Here is a 16,919-nt window from a genome sequence, read left to right as displayed (position 1 = left end):
TTGTATTTTTTTTTCATTTCCATATTCTAGATTTTTTTTCTTTTACTGTTTTTATCACGTTATACATTTTTTCTTGGCTCTCCTCCTTTCCTCCCCTCTCCCTTTCTGTCCTCTCCTGTGACCCCCATGCTCTCAATTCACTCAAAAGATCTAGTCTTTTTTTTCTTTCCTATGTAGATCCATTCATGTATATCTCTCTTAGGGTTCTCTTTGTTGTCTATCTGGGATTGTGAATTGTAGACTGGTTTTTCTTTGATTTATGTCTAAAAGCCACTTATGAGTGAGTACATATTATATTTGTCTTTCTGGGTCTGGGTTACCTCACGCAATATGTTTTTTTCTAGATCAATTCATTTGCCTGCAAATTTCAAGATGTCCTTATTTTGTATTTTTATATTAATAATGAGCCTTGGAAATTAACCTAGGATTCCTGCTACTGCTCTCAGACATTATCCCTAATGGTCAGTCACAAGGCAGAAGCACCCTGACTAAAACATAATGTATTCTATTGTAAACCTCCCTTTACCAGGCTAGTACCCATTAGACTGAAAAGTAAACTATTACCTCATTGGTCACAGCTGTCCCTGGCCCGGTTTAATAGGTAAACCCTTCCCAATTCATTTCAATACCTACATTTTGGTGGGACTATCCAGGACATAAAATGCATTAAACATGAGCCTACTTCTAAGATACATGTAGAAATGTATTATAAGACAGAACTTGAGAGGCCGTACCAGAGATACGTGCTAACAGACATGTGAAAAGATATTTTCATATTTGCTCCCTGGTTTTCACACCTTAACCAGCTTTATCTGCTTTCAGCTCTGTACTTAATAATGAATTTTAGTACACCAGGAAAGTTATCCTGAATTGGCAGAAATATCTGCAAAGAAAAGCTGGGGCTTGGACCACCTCAAAATCTACAGTGTTGTTATAATAATAATTTGTTTAATGTATTAATTTATTGACTCCCTAATTTGGTTTAAAGACTTTACAGATGCCTTCAGGCTTAATCTGTATTGTACAGATTAACCTTAATTTGTATTTGCACAAAGATTTCTGCCCTTAATACTGCCCTTAATCTGAATAATAAGCATCTAATTTTGACACCTCAGGCAGTTTGGTTATCTGGGGAGATTCTAGGGTACAAGTCTCCTTCTGCGTATAAACCACAATTCACACCACACCTGCCCCATGAAAACCTGTAAGAGTCAGACACCCACTTTGTTATGCAGAACTGCAAAGTCTCTCTCTCTCTCTCTCTCTCTCTCTCTCTCTCTCTCTCTCTCTCTCTCTCTCTCTCTCTTCAGGGCACCATTACCAAGGCCTAAGTGCCCATCCTTGCTCTCCCATCAAGCCCAGCCATGCTCTCCTGTTTCCCACATAAGAGCCTTAGCCTGTACCTAGTTTATCTGAGACTCATTTCCTGTCCGCTTCTTTCCATGAACTCACTTTGTTTTTCTTCCTAAAAAGCGTACAACCTTGGATGTTTTCTCACAATTGTGGTCCTGAAGGAGCCACTTACGATCAGTGGGCGTCACTTTCCTTGGTCATAAGCGAGCAGAGTAGAACACAGGATTGCCGTGTAGTTTTAGCAACATACACTGCTACTATTACCTTCTTCCTCAAAAGAAGCCCTTTCATCTCTTTTCTGTTGGAAAGTAAATCGTTCTTGCTACTTTCCAACTGCTCAAGTTCACAAGAAAAAACTTCTGGTGGACTTTGTTGAGCGGCAGAGTTCACTCCTCTACGCTCTGTAGTTCAAATGACCCATAGGAAAGATCTGGGTTTAGTGACTCAGGACAGATCATAGACAGCAGCAGCCAAAGCAAAAACAAAGTGGCTGCCAGAACCTCAAGCAATTAACGAAGAGAGGCAAGGACTACGAAGACTACAAAGGAGCCCAAAAATCAACCGCCAAAACCCAGGACAGGAACCTGTAATGTCAAATGGGAACAGGACAAAGGCGGGCACTGTGTAGCTATATGGCTGCCAACTCACCTGGAAGGGGTATTTATTTGGACAAGGAATGACACCATCATCGTTCTTCACTATCTCCACACACTTGATTTTTGAAACATCAATGACTCCTTTCCTGTATTTTTTCTGGGGAAAGAGAAAAAAGAGGAGAGGTGTCACAACCCCAGGACATAAGAAAGCTATTTAATAATTCTATCTGATGGTGAGATTACTGATTCAGAAGAGTACAGCTTCAGCGCAGGCACAATTACACAAAGATGGCCCAGTTGGTAAAGTGCTTGCCTTACAAGCACAAGGACTTGAACTTGATGCCCCAGAAACCATGTGGAAATAGCCAGGCACAGGCAGATGCTGGCAAACCCAACACTAAGGAGGCAGAGCCCCGAGGTGCAGTGGGCAGTCAGCCTACCCTGGCTGCCAATGGGAAGAAAAAAAAAAGGTGGACAGTTACTGAGAAACGAGGCTATCTTCAGACCCACACACACACACACACGCACACACACACACATGCACGCGCGCGCAACACAATTCCCTTAACAATTATATAAATCACGTTTTCCTTACCTGTTAAAAATTATTCAAAATATTAACACTGTGATAGTCATAATAAACATCATTAGATCCTTTCATTTCTAATAAAATGAACTTGTTCTGTCCTTGCTTGAAAAAAATAGAAACCAAAAACCTCTGAGGCAGAGACATAGACTCCCTTTCATTTCTGCCTTCCCCTCTAGATACAGCCTTTGTTCATCCTCTTGACGATAGTGCTCATTCAAAAAAAAAAAAAAAGGCAAAATTAACAGCCAAACCCACAGAACTCCGTTTACTGAGTCACTGACACACACTCTAACCAACTGCACTTCCTCCTGTGTTCATCCTGGATGGAGGGGGGCCCCCCTTGGGAGGAGCACATAGTTTAGGATCATTGATGGGAAGTGCCATACACACAGAAAAACTCAGCCTAGACACTAGTGTGGGAAGCTGGACTTATCAACCTCCCAGTCTCCCTGTTCACTGCCAAAAGGCCAGCAGTCTGTCAGGACCCACCCACACCCTGGAGCACATTAACCTCATACCTGAAAATTCATTCCAGGGAAAAATCAAAAACAAAACAAAACAAAACAAAAAAACCATGTGCCAAGATCCAGGAATGCAGTGCATAAAAAACTAACAATAAACACAATATCCAGATAGAAAACATTTCCCAAATATACAACTGAAGCACTGTACACAAGAAGTCTTCTGAAGACTAAGGTTACTTTTTTGGGGGAGGGGGATATTTACATACTAAAGAAAAGAAAGAAAGAACACAACTGGATGCCCCTGGGGTCAGTCACTGAAAATTATTTTCTTTACTATGGACCTGATGGTGCACGCCTGTATTCTAGCTACTCAGATGGCTGAGGCAGGAGGATCAAAAGTTCAAGGACCTGCTGGGGCTATACAGAAAGTTGATGGCTAGTCTGAGCAACTAAAAGTAACATATCTTCAAAAAAGAGAAAGAAAAAGGCAGGGAGAGGGCCAGGGTAGCTCAGCAGAGCACTTGCCCACAGTACACAAAGTGAAAACTAAAACGTCAGAGAGAAAATTATTTCATCCGACACTCTGCGGTCTCTCCTCTGGCCACAGCTGTGTTCTGTTCTCTCTGCACGGTGCCCAAGAACCTACATGACATGTTCAATGACAAGACTTCACAATCCGGACGTAGTGGCGTGCGTGTCTTTAATCCTAATACTTGGGAGGTTCAAGGCCAGCCTGGTCTACAGGGTGAGTTCCAGGACAGCCAGGGCTACATAGTGTGTGTGTGTCGGAGGGGGGAGGGGGGATCACACCTGCCTAACCCTTTCATTACTCATAATTCTGAACTGGTGTGGGATTATTTTGTGACTTCTGTCGTCACACTAGCACATATATTCTGTCAGTGGTTCACTATTTACCCCCCACCTTCCAACTTCTTCGTTCTTTTTTCCTCTCTCTCCCTTCGTCCCTGCTTCCCTCCCTTCCTCCCCTCCAGACACTCTAACCAGTCTTCGGTTCGATCCCTGTTTCCTTGAAATCGGGCTGCAGCTCGCCTGCCCCCTCCACACTAGCTGGGCTCTCAGTGCCACTCTCGGGTCCTGTGCATCTGCTCCAGAGGCCACCAGCACTGCCAAGCAGGCCTTCCCCCTGCCTTGCCCTTCCCTGCGAAGGGGAAAAGCTTTAGTGAGAGGTGCACAGCCATTCAGGGCAGGCCCTCAGCCCCTCCGTCCTGCACCTCAGTGCCCGTTATCTCTCCTCCTAGCCCCGCTTCACGGCTGCCGAAAGACTGCAGCTGGCATTTCACAGATGCATTTCATCCCTGTCTCACGGCATCCCGTGGGGTAGGTAGGTTTAGTCTCCTCACCCAACGGGTGATGGGGCCATAGCTCACTTAAGCCGAACATGGTCCCTGGGGACCTCTACAGCTGCCAAAGCCCTCTGGTCCCAGGATGCCCCAGCTGCAAGGGGCGGGAGGATCGTGGAGTCAAGTCCCAGAGTGGACAGTGGGGATGTTGAGCAGGGAGTTTCCTAAGGGTTCAAGTTCAAGGTCATTCTGGTCTACACAGCTAGTTCCAGGACAGCCAGGGCTGCTGGGCTGTTCTCCTCCAGGCACTTGCTTCTGCCTCTAGACATCTAAAACAGAACCTGCCTTGGGCCAGCCTACCACTTCATGCTTCTCCTTCCTTCTTGCAGAGCTACTGAATGCTCAACCTACGCTTCCTTCCCACCCACTCCCCTGACCACTTGCAACCTGCAACCCCCACAGTTGCCTAGGGGCAACCACAAAAAAAACGTCAGTGATGACCAAGCTCAGCGGACTTGCTAGTTTCCCTCTGTTCTCTGACCATAAGAGCGTCAACATTCTCTTCTTTGGTTGGCTCTGTCTTTGGGCTATCCTGGTTTTCCTTCCCTCTTTTCTCCTTGGTTTCTCAATCCACATCTGCCCCATGTCAATAATGGTGTCAAGAACAACGACAAACCAACAAACAAAAATCACAAACTAAGAAAGGCTCGCCAGGAGTCTTCAAGCCTCACATTACCCTGCACGGTAAGACCCATTTTACAGATAACAAAACTAAGTAGCACACTCCAGCTTCCCTGTGGGAGAGACGGACACACAAGTCACTGTACAATGCACTAAGGGCTGCATATAAAAAAAGATCCTCAAAGGCCAGGTAAGGTGGCTCCTGCCTTTAATCCCAGCACTTGGGAGGCAGGCGGATCTCCATGAGTTCAAGGCCAGCTGGTCTGTAGAGTGAGTTTCGGGACAGCCAGGGCTACACAGAGGAACCCTGTCTCAGAACAACAGAAAGATGCTCTTTTAAAACACTGTGACACCTAGGTTAGACATGGGGTAGCAGGAAGAGAACCCCCAGCAGGATGAACAAGTTATGCAAAGAAGATCACATTCTGCATGACTCTCCCATCTGTAAAAAGGGAATAATCGTAGTGTCCATTCCCATGGGCTCGGTATGAGAGTTCAGTGAGCTAATATTGCAGACGTGCTTAAAAGAATGTCTGGCTCAAAGCAACAGACTCGGGATTATCTGCTAAATAAAAAAGCAAAAGCAAACCAGAGGGACTGAGGACAGCATAAGGTAGGATGGGAAGGTGACGAGGGACCTTGTAAATAATCTGCTGCATGATGTCTTGTCAGGCAGGGTTACCCATCCTGCTCCTAGGTACTACACACACTAAGGAGTTGCAAGAGCATCATCCTGCTAACTTAGAAAGAGCAGAAAGTCCCCTGATCCCTCATCCCTAATCCCTGGAAGCAACATCACTGCCCTCGGGAGACCTAGACCATTCTTGCCAGCCAGCTCAGGAGCCCTGCAGCAGGAAGGTGTGTTCTACCTCCAAAACGCCTATCTCCAACCGCATCATCAACCTTGGGCTACTGCCAGCCAGTGTCAGAGGTAGGTCACTATCAACAGAAAACTGGGGATGACTTTGATAGTGGACTAATTTTTACACACATGGTCTATGGAAATCTCCTAACATACTAATTAGTATTTGGGCTTTTGGATCCAAAGATCTTCCAGTAACTATCTGGTAGTGGAGAGACACCAATCAACACAGACACTGGAAGCCGGAGGACCTGTATTCATGTAAAATTAGTTCCCTGATTCCATCATAGAAAAGAATTTTAGATGAGCAAGGACGAATCAAAGGTAACAAGTTCATTCAACGGAAATAATGGGTAACCCAACTTTAAGAGATGATATGCGTGTACGCTTTAACCATGAAGAGTCAGGGAGGAAGCGGAGGGAGAACACGAAAGCATGTGTCTGCTTAGGAAGGTTCCACTCTGGTTTCTAGCAGGGATACAGACTCTTGCGTACTCTTGCCGAAGACCCGTTCTCTTCTGATCTGTCCCTTTCCCATGGCATGCAGCTATTGAGGAGCTGGAGGCTAACGGAGGGTCGGGGAGGCAGGAGACAGCCAGATATCGCTGGCAAGCAGAACACCCTCACATCAGGCTTTGTGGCTCAGTCACACTGCTTAAAGGAGATGACTTACAGGGTTCAGAGACAAAACGATGTTTTAAAGCCAGGCAGTGGAGGCGCAAGCCTTTGATCCCAGCACTCCTGAGGCAGAGACAGGCGGATCTCTGTGCGTTTGAGGCCAACCTGGTCTACAGAGTGAGTTCCAGGACAGCCAGGGTTATACAGAGAAACCCTGTCTTGAAACACAAGCTTTAAATTAAAGTTTTTTTTTAAAAAAAAAGCAAAAGTCATATAAGCTCATGAGCTGCTCTACTCAATCCTCTTAATGAATTTCCTTTTATCGATGAAGTGGTTTTATGTGATGCACTATTTATATCTAGGGATGAGTGAGGAGTGCTAATGAGGTCAGCTCAAGGTCAAAGACATTCTCACCCTAAGTGAGTGAAGTTCATTCTTGTTTTGAACATCCCTGCATGAATGGCCCTTAGGAAGGGCATTATCTTGGCAGATGATCTTGACCTTACCCCCTCTTGTACTGAAATTTCTTGAACTCTCAGCCAGCAGGAAATGATTATAAAATGAGGGGCTTAATTCTCTTTTCAGGACCCCCATTTTCCCCATTTTTTTATTCTGTCTCACCACTGGAAGTCTGAGCAATGGCTCAAGAAGGCATTGTTCTAGGAGGGGGCTGTGCTCTGCTTTGGTACATCCCAGCCTAGGATTCATTAAAGCCTTCTAATGAAGATCGGAAAATAGGTACAGTGCTATTAAAAGACCACTCAAAATTCCCACGATGACTATTGCTAAGAATGCAGGTGTTGAAGGATCTTTGATAGTTGAGAAAATTCTGTAGAGTTCCTCAGAAGTTGGTTATGATGCTATGCTAGGAAAATTTGTCAACATGGTGGAAAACGAAATCATTGATCCAACAAAGGTCGTAAGAACTGCTTTACTGGATGCTGCTGGGGTGGCCTCCTTGCTAACTCCAGCAGAAGCTGTAGTGACCGAAATTCCTAAAGAAGAGAAGGACCCTGGAATGGGTGTGATGGGGGGAATGGAAGGGGAAATGAAGGTGGCATGTTCTAATTCCTAAAATAGCACTTTGCCCTTATCAATGAACTGTGACAGGAAGCTCAAAGCAGGCTCCTCACAGAGAACTTCGGAGAAGTCCCCTGAAGAGAATAAAGAGAAGGCTGGCTGGTCACTATAACCATGAGTTACTGGTTTCCAATGACAATATATAATGGTTTACTGCTGTCATTGTCCATGCCTACAGATCATTTGTTTTGTATTTTTGAATAAAGACATTTGTACATTCTCGATACTGGGTGCAAGAGCCATATACCAGTGTCCTGCTTTCACCTGAGTCACCGAGGCAGTCCTGTTCTGTCACCGTCAGGACTGTGGCGTTTGTGCCACCAGACGAGAGGTCAGAAGCAGCCTTTCTGTGGAGCGAGAGGAACTGTACAGAGTAGAGAAGTATCCAACTATGTGACATCCTTTGTGTGATAAAATTTTGTTTAAAGTTAAAAGAAAAGACTGCTTGCTGCTGTCCCAGAGTTCCCACGTGTGGTTCCCAGCACCTCCAGTGGGCAGCTGCCAACAGTCTGTCACTCCAGCTTCAGAAGGACCCGATATCCTCTTCTAACTTCTATGGAAACCTGCATTCACATGGACACACTTTAGAGTTGTTCCTTCATTGCCTTATTCTGCCAGCTCCAGGGCGGTGTGCCGAAGTCTCAGAGGTAGGGTCGAGAGGGTTCCTACAAGACTTCACCGAACGCCATGGGTGGAAGAGGGGATAATTCCTAAACTAGGAATGAGAAAGCCTGGAGGTGGGGGGGGGGTGAGGCTAGGAGAAGCTGGGGTTTTTAAGGAAGTGGCATTCAGACCTGGTTTTCAAAGGACAAAGAACAGCTTCTCTGCAGAGAAAACAAAGAAGGTTTCAGGTTGCAAAAAAAACAAAAGAACTCTGAGTATTTGGGGAACTGAAAGATATACACAATGGCAGAATCAGAAATGTAGGAAATGACTCCCAAAAAAGGCTGTTTGAGGCCAAATTAGGCAATGTTCACATACAAGGCTGAGGATTTGGGGTCTATCCTGCATGAGTCTCAACCGGTAACAAGGAGTGCTATATAACAAGGCATAGTTTCAAAAAGGTAATTATTGTTGTGGATGTACCATACTCAAAACCATTGACCAATGGCCCACCATATTCTCAGTGCTCACAAAGCCCGGAGGACTCTTGCTCCGAAGCTCTCTTGGGCGACACTGGGGATTCAACACAGAATTCAACGGTGCCTGAAGAGTGGGAACCACAGCTTGGAGTTTGAGTGACACCAGGAGCCATGACAGAGAAAAGCAAAGGACAATCAGGTTGGAGAGTACAACACTGGGAAGGACTTGAGTAACTATTAAACAAGCTGCTGCAGATGTTTGGAAACAGCTGGAAGTGCTTACAGCCACCCTCAGTGTAGATAAATGTTTCTGCTCTTCACAGCGCTTCTGCGGTGGGCACAGCGGTGTCTGGCGTCGTCATATCTCAAGGTGCCCCTGGCAGGTCAGGCAGTTCTGAGGGTAAGAAGGCCTGCCACGCTAAGCTACTCACAGGGCACCCAGAGTTACCATCGAGAGTCATGTGCTCTTTGTACATCTGGTTCAATGTAACTCTTGGAACTCTTGTTCACCCTTGTAACTCTTGGTATGTCAACTTTTCAAAACCACCCAGGAACCTCTGAGAAGCCAGGGGCCTTGGAAAAGTACTATCAGAAACAAGAAGGGTTTTCTCTCTATGTAGATAGATAGATAGATGATAGATAGATAGATGATAGATAGATAGATAGATAGATAGATAGATAGATAGATAGATAGACAGACAGATAGATACCTCTTTAACATTTCTTCCAGTAAGACAATTAATTCATTATTGCTATATTCTACTCCATGGTTTTGTGAATACTGGGGCTGGGGAGACATAACCAACATCACTACCTTTTTTTCATGTAAATTTTACTTATGCAGCCTTTTTTTTACCCCTGCCCACAAAACTGAAAATGAAGGGGAAGTGAGACCGCCTCACACTCGTTTTAGAATACGCCAAGCTAAAAAGGCTGCCTCGGACTTAGATGTTGACTCAACAGCTAATACACAAAGAACCGCGGCAGTAATGTTTTCTTACGCTGGGGCATGGTGTTCTCTCATGCATAGCTCTGGGCTTTTCAAAGCTTTAAGTCCACTGTGTACCATCCCAAAACACTGCCACATTATAACCAGCTTCAGCGGGGAAGGTAGACGCCGAGATAAAACAGACCTTGCCTAAAGCCACACATTACTGAGTAGCAGAAGGAGCTGGAAGCAGGGCACTGCATCTGAGATAGGCTCACTGGCTGTTATGGTTTGGAAGGTCCAGGTGACAGCACTCTGGGGAAAATATGGAACCTTTGGGAGGTGGAGTACAATGAGAAGTGGAGGGGCAGACCTCGGGTAGCCCGGCTCCTCTTTCAGTCCCATCGGCCTGGGAAGATTCAAGCAAGCAAACTCACGCTCTTGCTCCCACAGACCTGAGCCCTTCCAGCTGTCGTGACTTCCCCATGATAGACTGTATCCTTAAAACATGAGCCACAATTCTTTAAGTCACTTCCAGCCCAGTATTTGGTCAAAACCTATGAGCATCTCTGTGAAGGGTTATCTGGATTAGCTAACTGAAGCACAAAGACCTGCCTAAATGTAGGAGACACCATTCTATGGGCTCGGATCCCAGACTGAATGAAAAAAGCGAAGGCGGCTAAGTACTGGATTCCATCACTTTCTGCAATGTGACCAGCTGCCTGAACCTCCTGACACCATGACGGATGCCTGCGAGCTACGAGCTGAATAAGCCCTTGCTTCCTTCAGTTGCTTTTGTTAGGGATTTTCATAAGAAAGAGAAAAGTAACCAGATGGTGTATTCTGTTCTTGAGTGAGAAACCCATCTGTTGTACCCCTAAACATCAAGCTCTGGCTTCTTGACTTCGGGGACTAATGTCACATCCTCCTCTCCACCTTCAGGTCTCAATCTTCTGGCTATTGATTGAAAAGTTCCATACTGGTTCTTATGAGTCTCAAGCTTTATGATTGTCCCAAATTATCACTGGCTTTGGAATCTCTAGACTGCAGATGGCAGACTGTGGCAGTTCTCAACTCCGTGGTCACAGAAGCCCGTTCCTATGATCCATCTTACATATGTAATATATAACAAATCCCCTACATATATGTGCATATACACATACACATAACAAACACACACACACTTTTACTTTACTGGTTCTGTTGCTCTGGAGAGCCCTCACTAACGTAAATTATAGTTTACAGATACTCTGGGAAGCCACCAGAAAACAATGTCACAAGACTCTGAGCAAAAAGCAAACCCAAGTCTCTCAGAACATTTTTATCTAAAACTTATTAAAGAAGCCACCAGGTCTCTCAAGCTTGAACACTTATGGGCGCTTACAGAAGAGGAATCACACTGCCTTCATCTGCATTATCATTCGCATTCAGTCACCGTGGGCCAACTACTAAGTCAGCCCTGCACACAGAGCACTTCAGTAAGTCCTCAGTGCTTTAGCATGAGAACGCTTCTGCTCCATTTCACACAGGAAGAAACCAAGCCATGGAGAATATGATTCATTAGCTCAAAGTCACAATCATCCCTGAATCTGAACCCAGTCCTAAATTCTTCAGTGCTATATGCATTTAATTCATTTGTTCTCACTTGGTTATGTATGGACGTAGCATGGAATGTGTCTTGTGCTTATATCACTGTGCAGTTAGAAGGCCAAAACAAGTTAACAAGCTAAATATGAACAAAAGGTGAACAAAGGGGAGGTAAAGCTGACAATGTATTTGGGTGTGATAAAACGGCGTTTGTCGGAGTTGAATCCCTCTCTGGAAGAATTCTCTGGGTGCTCACACACTTGCTTGACTGTGTGCCAATGTACACTCTCCCACCCTCTCTCTCACTTCCAGTTGTGAGGGACCTGTTGGTACACTCACCACTGTCCTACCATCGGGTCCCTCAGGGCCACCACACAGTTTCAGATCCCGTCAGCCTCGTCCCTAGTCGGTGTGCCAAAACAGACAGCGCCAAAGGAGCTGCTGACACAGCAGGTCCACAACAGACGCATCCAGAGAATGCAGACCAAAAAAGAAACCAAAAACATATAATAATGTATGTGAAATATTATGACAAATGAATAAAATATGGATCGCCAACAAAAAAAGACAAAATTTACAACTCCTAGAACCAAATAAAATGGGATGAGAACCTGGTTTGGGACGTGATGAAGGAGGAAGATCGCTAAGGTTTTAAGAGAAAACAGAAATGTCCACTGTCCGCCACATTTATTCTTTTCTTCTTTTTTTGTTTTCCGACACAGGATCTTGCTCTGAAGTCCTGACTGCCGCGAGAATATGCAGAGCAACTGGACTTGAACTTGCGGCCGTCCTCCTACATCCGCTTCCCAAGTTCTGGGATGACAGGCCCAGGCCACCATGGCTGGCTTCAACATCTGTTGCTCGCCACAAAGCAGCTTACCTTGACTTCCTCAGGTTTTGCAAATCTTTTCTAAAAGGATGACTGGTGCTTCATGTGACTGAGCTATTTTTACCCTTCGAGGCTATGTAAGCTCTGTCACACTGACAGCACGGAACCAAAACCAGGACTGATTCATCCAGTGAAGTGAGCACTTCCCAGCCTTTAGTGCACAAGAGCGGGGACACATTTGGCCAAATGCTTCTCTTCCTTCAGTCAGGCGGTAATAGTTCAAAGGCAAGTGGATACCAGTCAGACAAGCGTTAGCAACGGCCTCGGATGCCGGCAAATAGCAACATTAATCCATATTGGGCTCCTATGTAAATACATAGTTTGGCCAATCAAAAGCAATCAGAGACTTATATAGGGGTGGTATGGTGTTGTGGCTCTGAGTTTTGGGATCACCCTGCCTGTGCTCGGTTCCTGACTCTGCAACACATTCTGGGATTCTTTGACTTCTCTGTTCTTCAATTTCCTCTTCTGTTAAAGAGGAATGAGTGTGTTTGCCTCACAGTCATGGGAGTAAAGTCTGTACTGACTTACAGAGCATAGTGCCACGGAGAGGACTTCGGAAAGGAGGCCAAGTAGATGACCAAGGAATGTGACTATTTTCCGTTAAAAGCACTGTGAAAATAGTGGGTACAGGAAAGGGCACTAGCCGGCCTTCTTCCTGAAGTCCCCTGGTGAGGAGGGAGCAGGGCTCTCCGCAGCATCAGTAAGAAACACCAACTTGGGCAAGGAGCTGACAGAGATCCATGTGTATGGTTTGAATGGGAAATGTCCCCTAAGGTGTATCTTTAAATATTGGGCTGTGCTGTGTTGAAAGGCTGTAGAGCAATGGTTCTCCACCTTCTTAACGCTGCGACCCTTTAATACAGTACCTCAGGTTGTGGTGACCCCCCCAGCCATATCATTATTTTCATATGAAGTACTGTTATGAATTGCAATATAAACATCTGGAATGCGACCCCTACCCCTCTTCATGGGGCTCACAACCCACAGGTCGAGAGCACTACTGTAGATCAACAACTGGGCCCTGTTAGTGATGGTAGGTCACAGGAGCCAGGTCTTGGGTCACAGGAGCCTGGCCCTGCTTCAGGTACTGCTCTGTTTCCTGGTCTGTCTCCTACATACTCCCACTGCCAGGTTGGACTGAAACTATGGGCCCAAAGTAACTCTTTTCTCTCATCAGCTTCTGTGTCGGGAATTCTGCACAACACAAAAGCAGTTACTACACCATGCGAGCCCTGTGCAGGCCACCTGTGCCGTCTTTGATGTCTGTGCTAGCCAAGCCCCTGCGGCTTATCAGCCAGGAACACGAGTTTTCAGCTCCACGCCACCTCTTTACATCTTCCTTCTCCACATGAAGGTGCCCACGCACTTGGAAGAAGCACTGGTTTTCTCCTGTTTATCTTTGGGTAGTCTAATTTTTAGGGCCTCGGCCAGAAAAACTAAAATCAGCAGAGAAGAAGAGGGGTTTCCCCCTCCTCTCCATGCTGTATAAGTATTTGTTTAAAAAAAAAAAAACTTAAAAAAGGCTTTAAAGCCCTTCTGTTCCTAAGCCAGGAGCCAATCTTGCTTTTTCACTGTGCAAAGTATCTATCATCGAGGAAGTGAGGAAGGGAATTGCACTCCTCTATCTCTGCTCCTGCCATCTCCCTGTCTTCTAAGCCACATTGACAGAGAAGTCTGGAATATTCCACCAGGCGTAGACGTACATATAGTCTTGTGGAGAGGGTGTTTGCTCCACTGACATGCGAGGGAACTGAGACTCTGGGTTTGATCCAATGCCCACTGTCACAGCTGGAGAGTGAGAGCAGCTGTCTGGCCCCAAAGCCTGCAGCATGTGCGCCTGGGAAGCTAGCTCCCTTTAGGATGAGCAGCATCGATGAGCTTGGTGGGATGGCTCCAGATGCCATTCGGAGCCCTGCTCTGTACTCTGGCTGCCTGACAAGACAGCTCTCTCCCGTTCTCCTTTCCTGAGATGGAACACAAAAGCAGTCTGCCACAGGGCCCCTCAGTCCTGGATCCTACCTTCACCAGAGAAAGAGGGTAATATAATTATGCTGATAATAAACTAAACCCAACTCACATTAAAGCAGAGACAAGTAATTAAAAAGCAAACGTGGAAAATGCCATTGCATAGAGAAGTACATACATTGGGTGTTGAGTTGCTATCTTGGGTGGCGCCTAAGGATTGACCCTAGGGCCTACAGCATGCTGGGCACTTCCACTGCACTGAGCTGCATCCCGTGTCCACATGGGGAAATCTATCCTAATCAATAACAATGGAGTGGAACTAGGGAAGATGTGATTACGGAGTTGGGGCTGAAATGGATAGGACTGAGTCAGTCAACAGAGGGAAACGTGCTATAGAAAGAGAACACAGCCAATGCTTAGACTCCATGATGGGATGTGGGAGACACTGAAGCCTTCAAGGACCAGAACTCAGGAGAGCAGAGGGAAGGGAAGAGAAGCAGGGATGCAGATGCTTGGGAGCCGGGCAATCAGTGACTACCCATTTGGGATGTGTGGGGGATAATGTGACGTTCCTAACAAGTCGTAGGGAAGCTCATGGCTCTATTTGTCTTGTTATCACTGGGTACAGTGAACTGGAGAAGAAGGGAAACCGGAGCCTGTTAGCATGCACTGGTGTGGGACTTCTGGGACATAGACTTCTGTCTATGTGTTGCTTTTATTGGTTAATGAATAAAGAACTGATTTGAGCCTATAGCAGGGAAGAACAGAACTAGGCAGGGAAAGCTAGGCTGTATGCTGGGAGAAAGAAGGGTGGAATCAGAGAGACGCTGTGGAGCCACTGCCAGAGTCAGACTGACGAAACTTTGCCAGTAAGCCACTACCACGTGGAAATACATAGATTAATGGAGATGGGTTAAATTAATATAAGAGTTAGCCAATAAGAAGCTAGAGCTAATGGGCCAAGCAGTGATTTAATTAATACAGTTTCTGTGTGATTATTTTGGGTCTGAACAACCGGAAATGAACAAGGGGCCTCCTCCAACAAGGCACAGTGATTGCTTGCTGTCTATCATAATACCCATTCTCTATTAATGACACCCACTCTGAGGTAGGTATGCTGTTGTCCAGAACAAAAGAGTCTGTACCTAGATCTGATCACGTGGCTAAGTTCTGACCAGTAAGATTGATGGAAAGTCTTTGTGTGAAGCACAACGGAAGATTGTTAAAGGCAGCTGGTTCTGGTGGAAGAAGTCCCTTACTGTCTCTGCCTCTCTTGCTTCTTTCAGCTTCCATTCAGATAAGATGGCTAAGAGTGCTGGTGGCCATCGTGGGCCACAGTAAAAGATATAAGCTAGGCAATTAAGGCAAGAATCAAGATCTCTAGTTTGGATCCAGCCCTGTGAGTTCTGAACAGTTGCTCCAGGCTTTACTTCCAACATCCACATTGAGAGAGAAAAAACAGTTTCTACATTTGAAGCCAGGATTGTTCAGGGGTTTCACGGCACCAGGTAACTAAGCCCTCATACAGACAGGTATTACTATATTCACCTAAGAAGCAGTGCTGGCTTGAATTATGGTGCTGGTGGAGCTAAAGGGAACTAAATATAGAAGGTAAAATCATAGAACCAGATGAGTTCAGACTTCAGAATACATGGGGTTGAAGAACAGGAAAAATTGTCAAGACAAGACACTAACAGAAGTCATGGAAAAGACAGTGTCTCCTAAAGCAAATGTCAACTGGGAAGGAACAGTGAGTAATGACCACATTTGGGAAGCAGGCCAGGAAAGGACAGTCTTTGACGGGGACAAGAAGCCACCAGAACAAGAGCCATGGAACTCACATGGGCAGACACTGCCAATCATTCACTGAACAAAGAACCAGGGCCATCGAGAAGGCCCAGGAATATTCCTCCCAGCTGTGCTCAGAGTGACAGAGGTAGTAGGACCCAATAGAGCCTGGCAGAAGGCAAACGAAGGGATGGGGGTGGTGCGTGGTGACACGTGGCTTTAACAGCAGCACTTGGGAAGCAGCAGCAGGTAGATCTGTGAGTCTGAAGGACGCCTGGCCTACAAACAGGGTTCCATGCCAGCCAGGGATACACAGTAAGACCCCGCCCACTCTCTGTCCCTCAAAAGGGGGTGAGGGGTTAGGAAGCTCAATGCTATGATTCGGGGGACGATTTTGGGGGTGTTGTGTATATGTTTTCTATGGGTTTGAGAGTTATTAAGTAAAGAATTAGCAGACAATATGCAAATAGTAAGTTCTTAAGAGCAAAGGTTTTAAGTCAGGCATGGCGATACACACTTACATTCCTAGCTCTCTGAAGGCTGAGGCAAAGAGAATCACAGGTTGGAGGTCAGCCTAGGCTACAAACAAGAGTGAAAATTTGTCTCAAACAACAACAACAAAAATTATGACTTTTGTATACCACATGACAGAAGACCTACTGCATTGTTCTAAGTATCAAGAAGGTAACAGAATTGAAGCCTGTGGCTAGAATTTCCATTTCTACAACATAAACTCAAGCTGAGTGAGTATAAATAACAAGCAGGTCCACAGTGCTGACACCGAAATCTTTTTAGAGGACCCCGGAATGCATCTACATTCAGGTTCCTAATTATGGCCTCTACCTGCAGAGACAAGCTGAGGGCAGACTGTGGGGTGGGTGGTCCCCCTGACAGGAGAAGCAGGGGAAATTATTCATGTTCATCTGACCCCTGGAACCAAGCGTTCGGCTCACTGAGCCAGCAGGAACTATGAACAGAGGCCTAGAGCACGCTAGTTTGTTGAAGGCAGGCAAATTGCCCCTCCCCACCTCCCTGGAAGTTCTCTCAAATGATAATCTTAAAATGTTCATTACTGGTTAAAAGAAGTATGCAATGGCTGGGCGGTGGTGGTGCACGCCTTTAATCCCAGCACT

General features: G+C 45.8%; 1 protein-coding gene across 5 annotated transcripts in view; it reads right to left on the bottom strand.

The window, feature by feature from the left end:
- Tec (tec protein tyrosine kinase) overlaps positions 1-16,919 on the bottom strand; it is a 102,413-nt gene that overhangs the window by 31,057 nt on the left and 54,437 nt on the right. For all 5 annotated transcript variants that reach the window (XM_048414884.3, XM_048414883.3, XM_048414886.3 and 2 more), the window contains one exon: positions 2,002-2,106. In XM_048414884.3, the coding sequence (XP_048270841.2) occupies positions 2,002-2,106 (105 nt within the window). The remainder of the gene's footprint in view (positions 1-2,001; positions 2,107-16,919) is intronic.

This window comes from Myodes glareolus, chromosome 8 (genome assembly GCF_982192425.1).
Source record: "Myodes glareolus chromosome 8, mMyoGla1.1, whole genome shotgun sequence".
Taxonomy (NCBI): Eukaryota; Metazoa; Chordata; class Mammalia; order Rodentia; family Cricetidae; genus Myodes; species Myodes glareolus.
The sequence above is the reverse complement of the archived record's forward strand: the minus strand, read 5'-3'. Positions and strand labels throughout refer to the sequence as shown.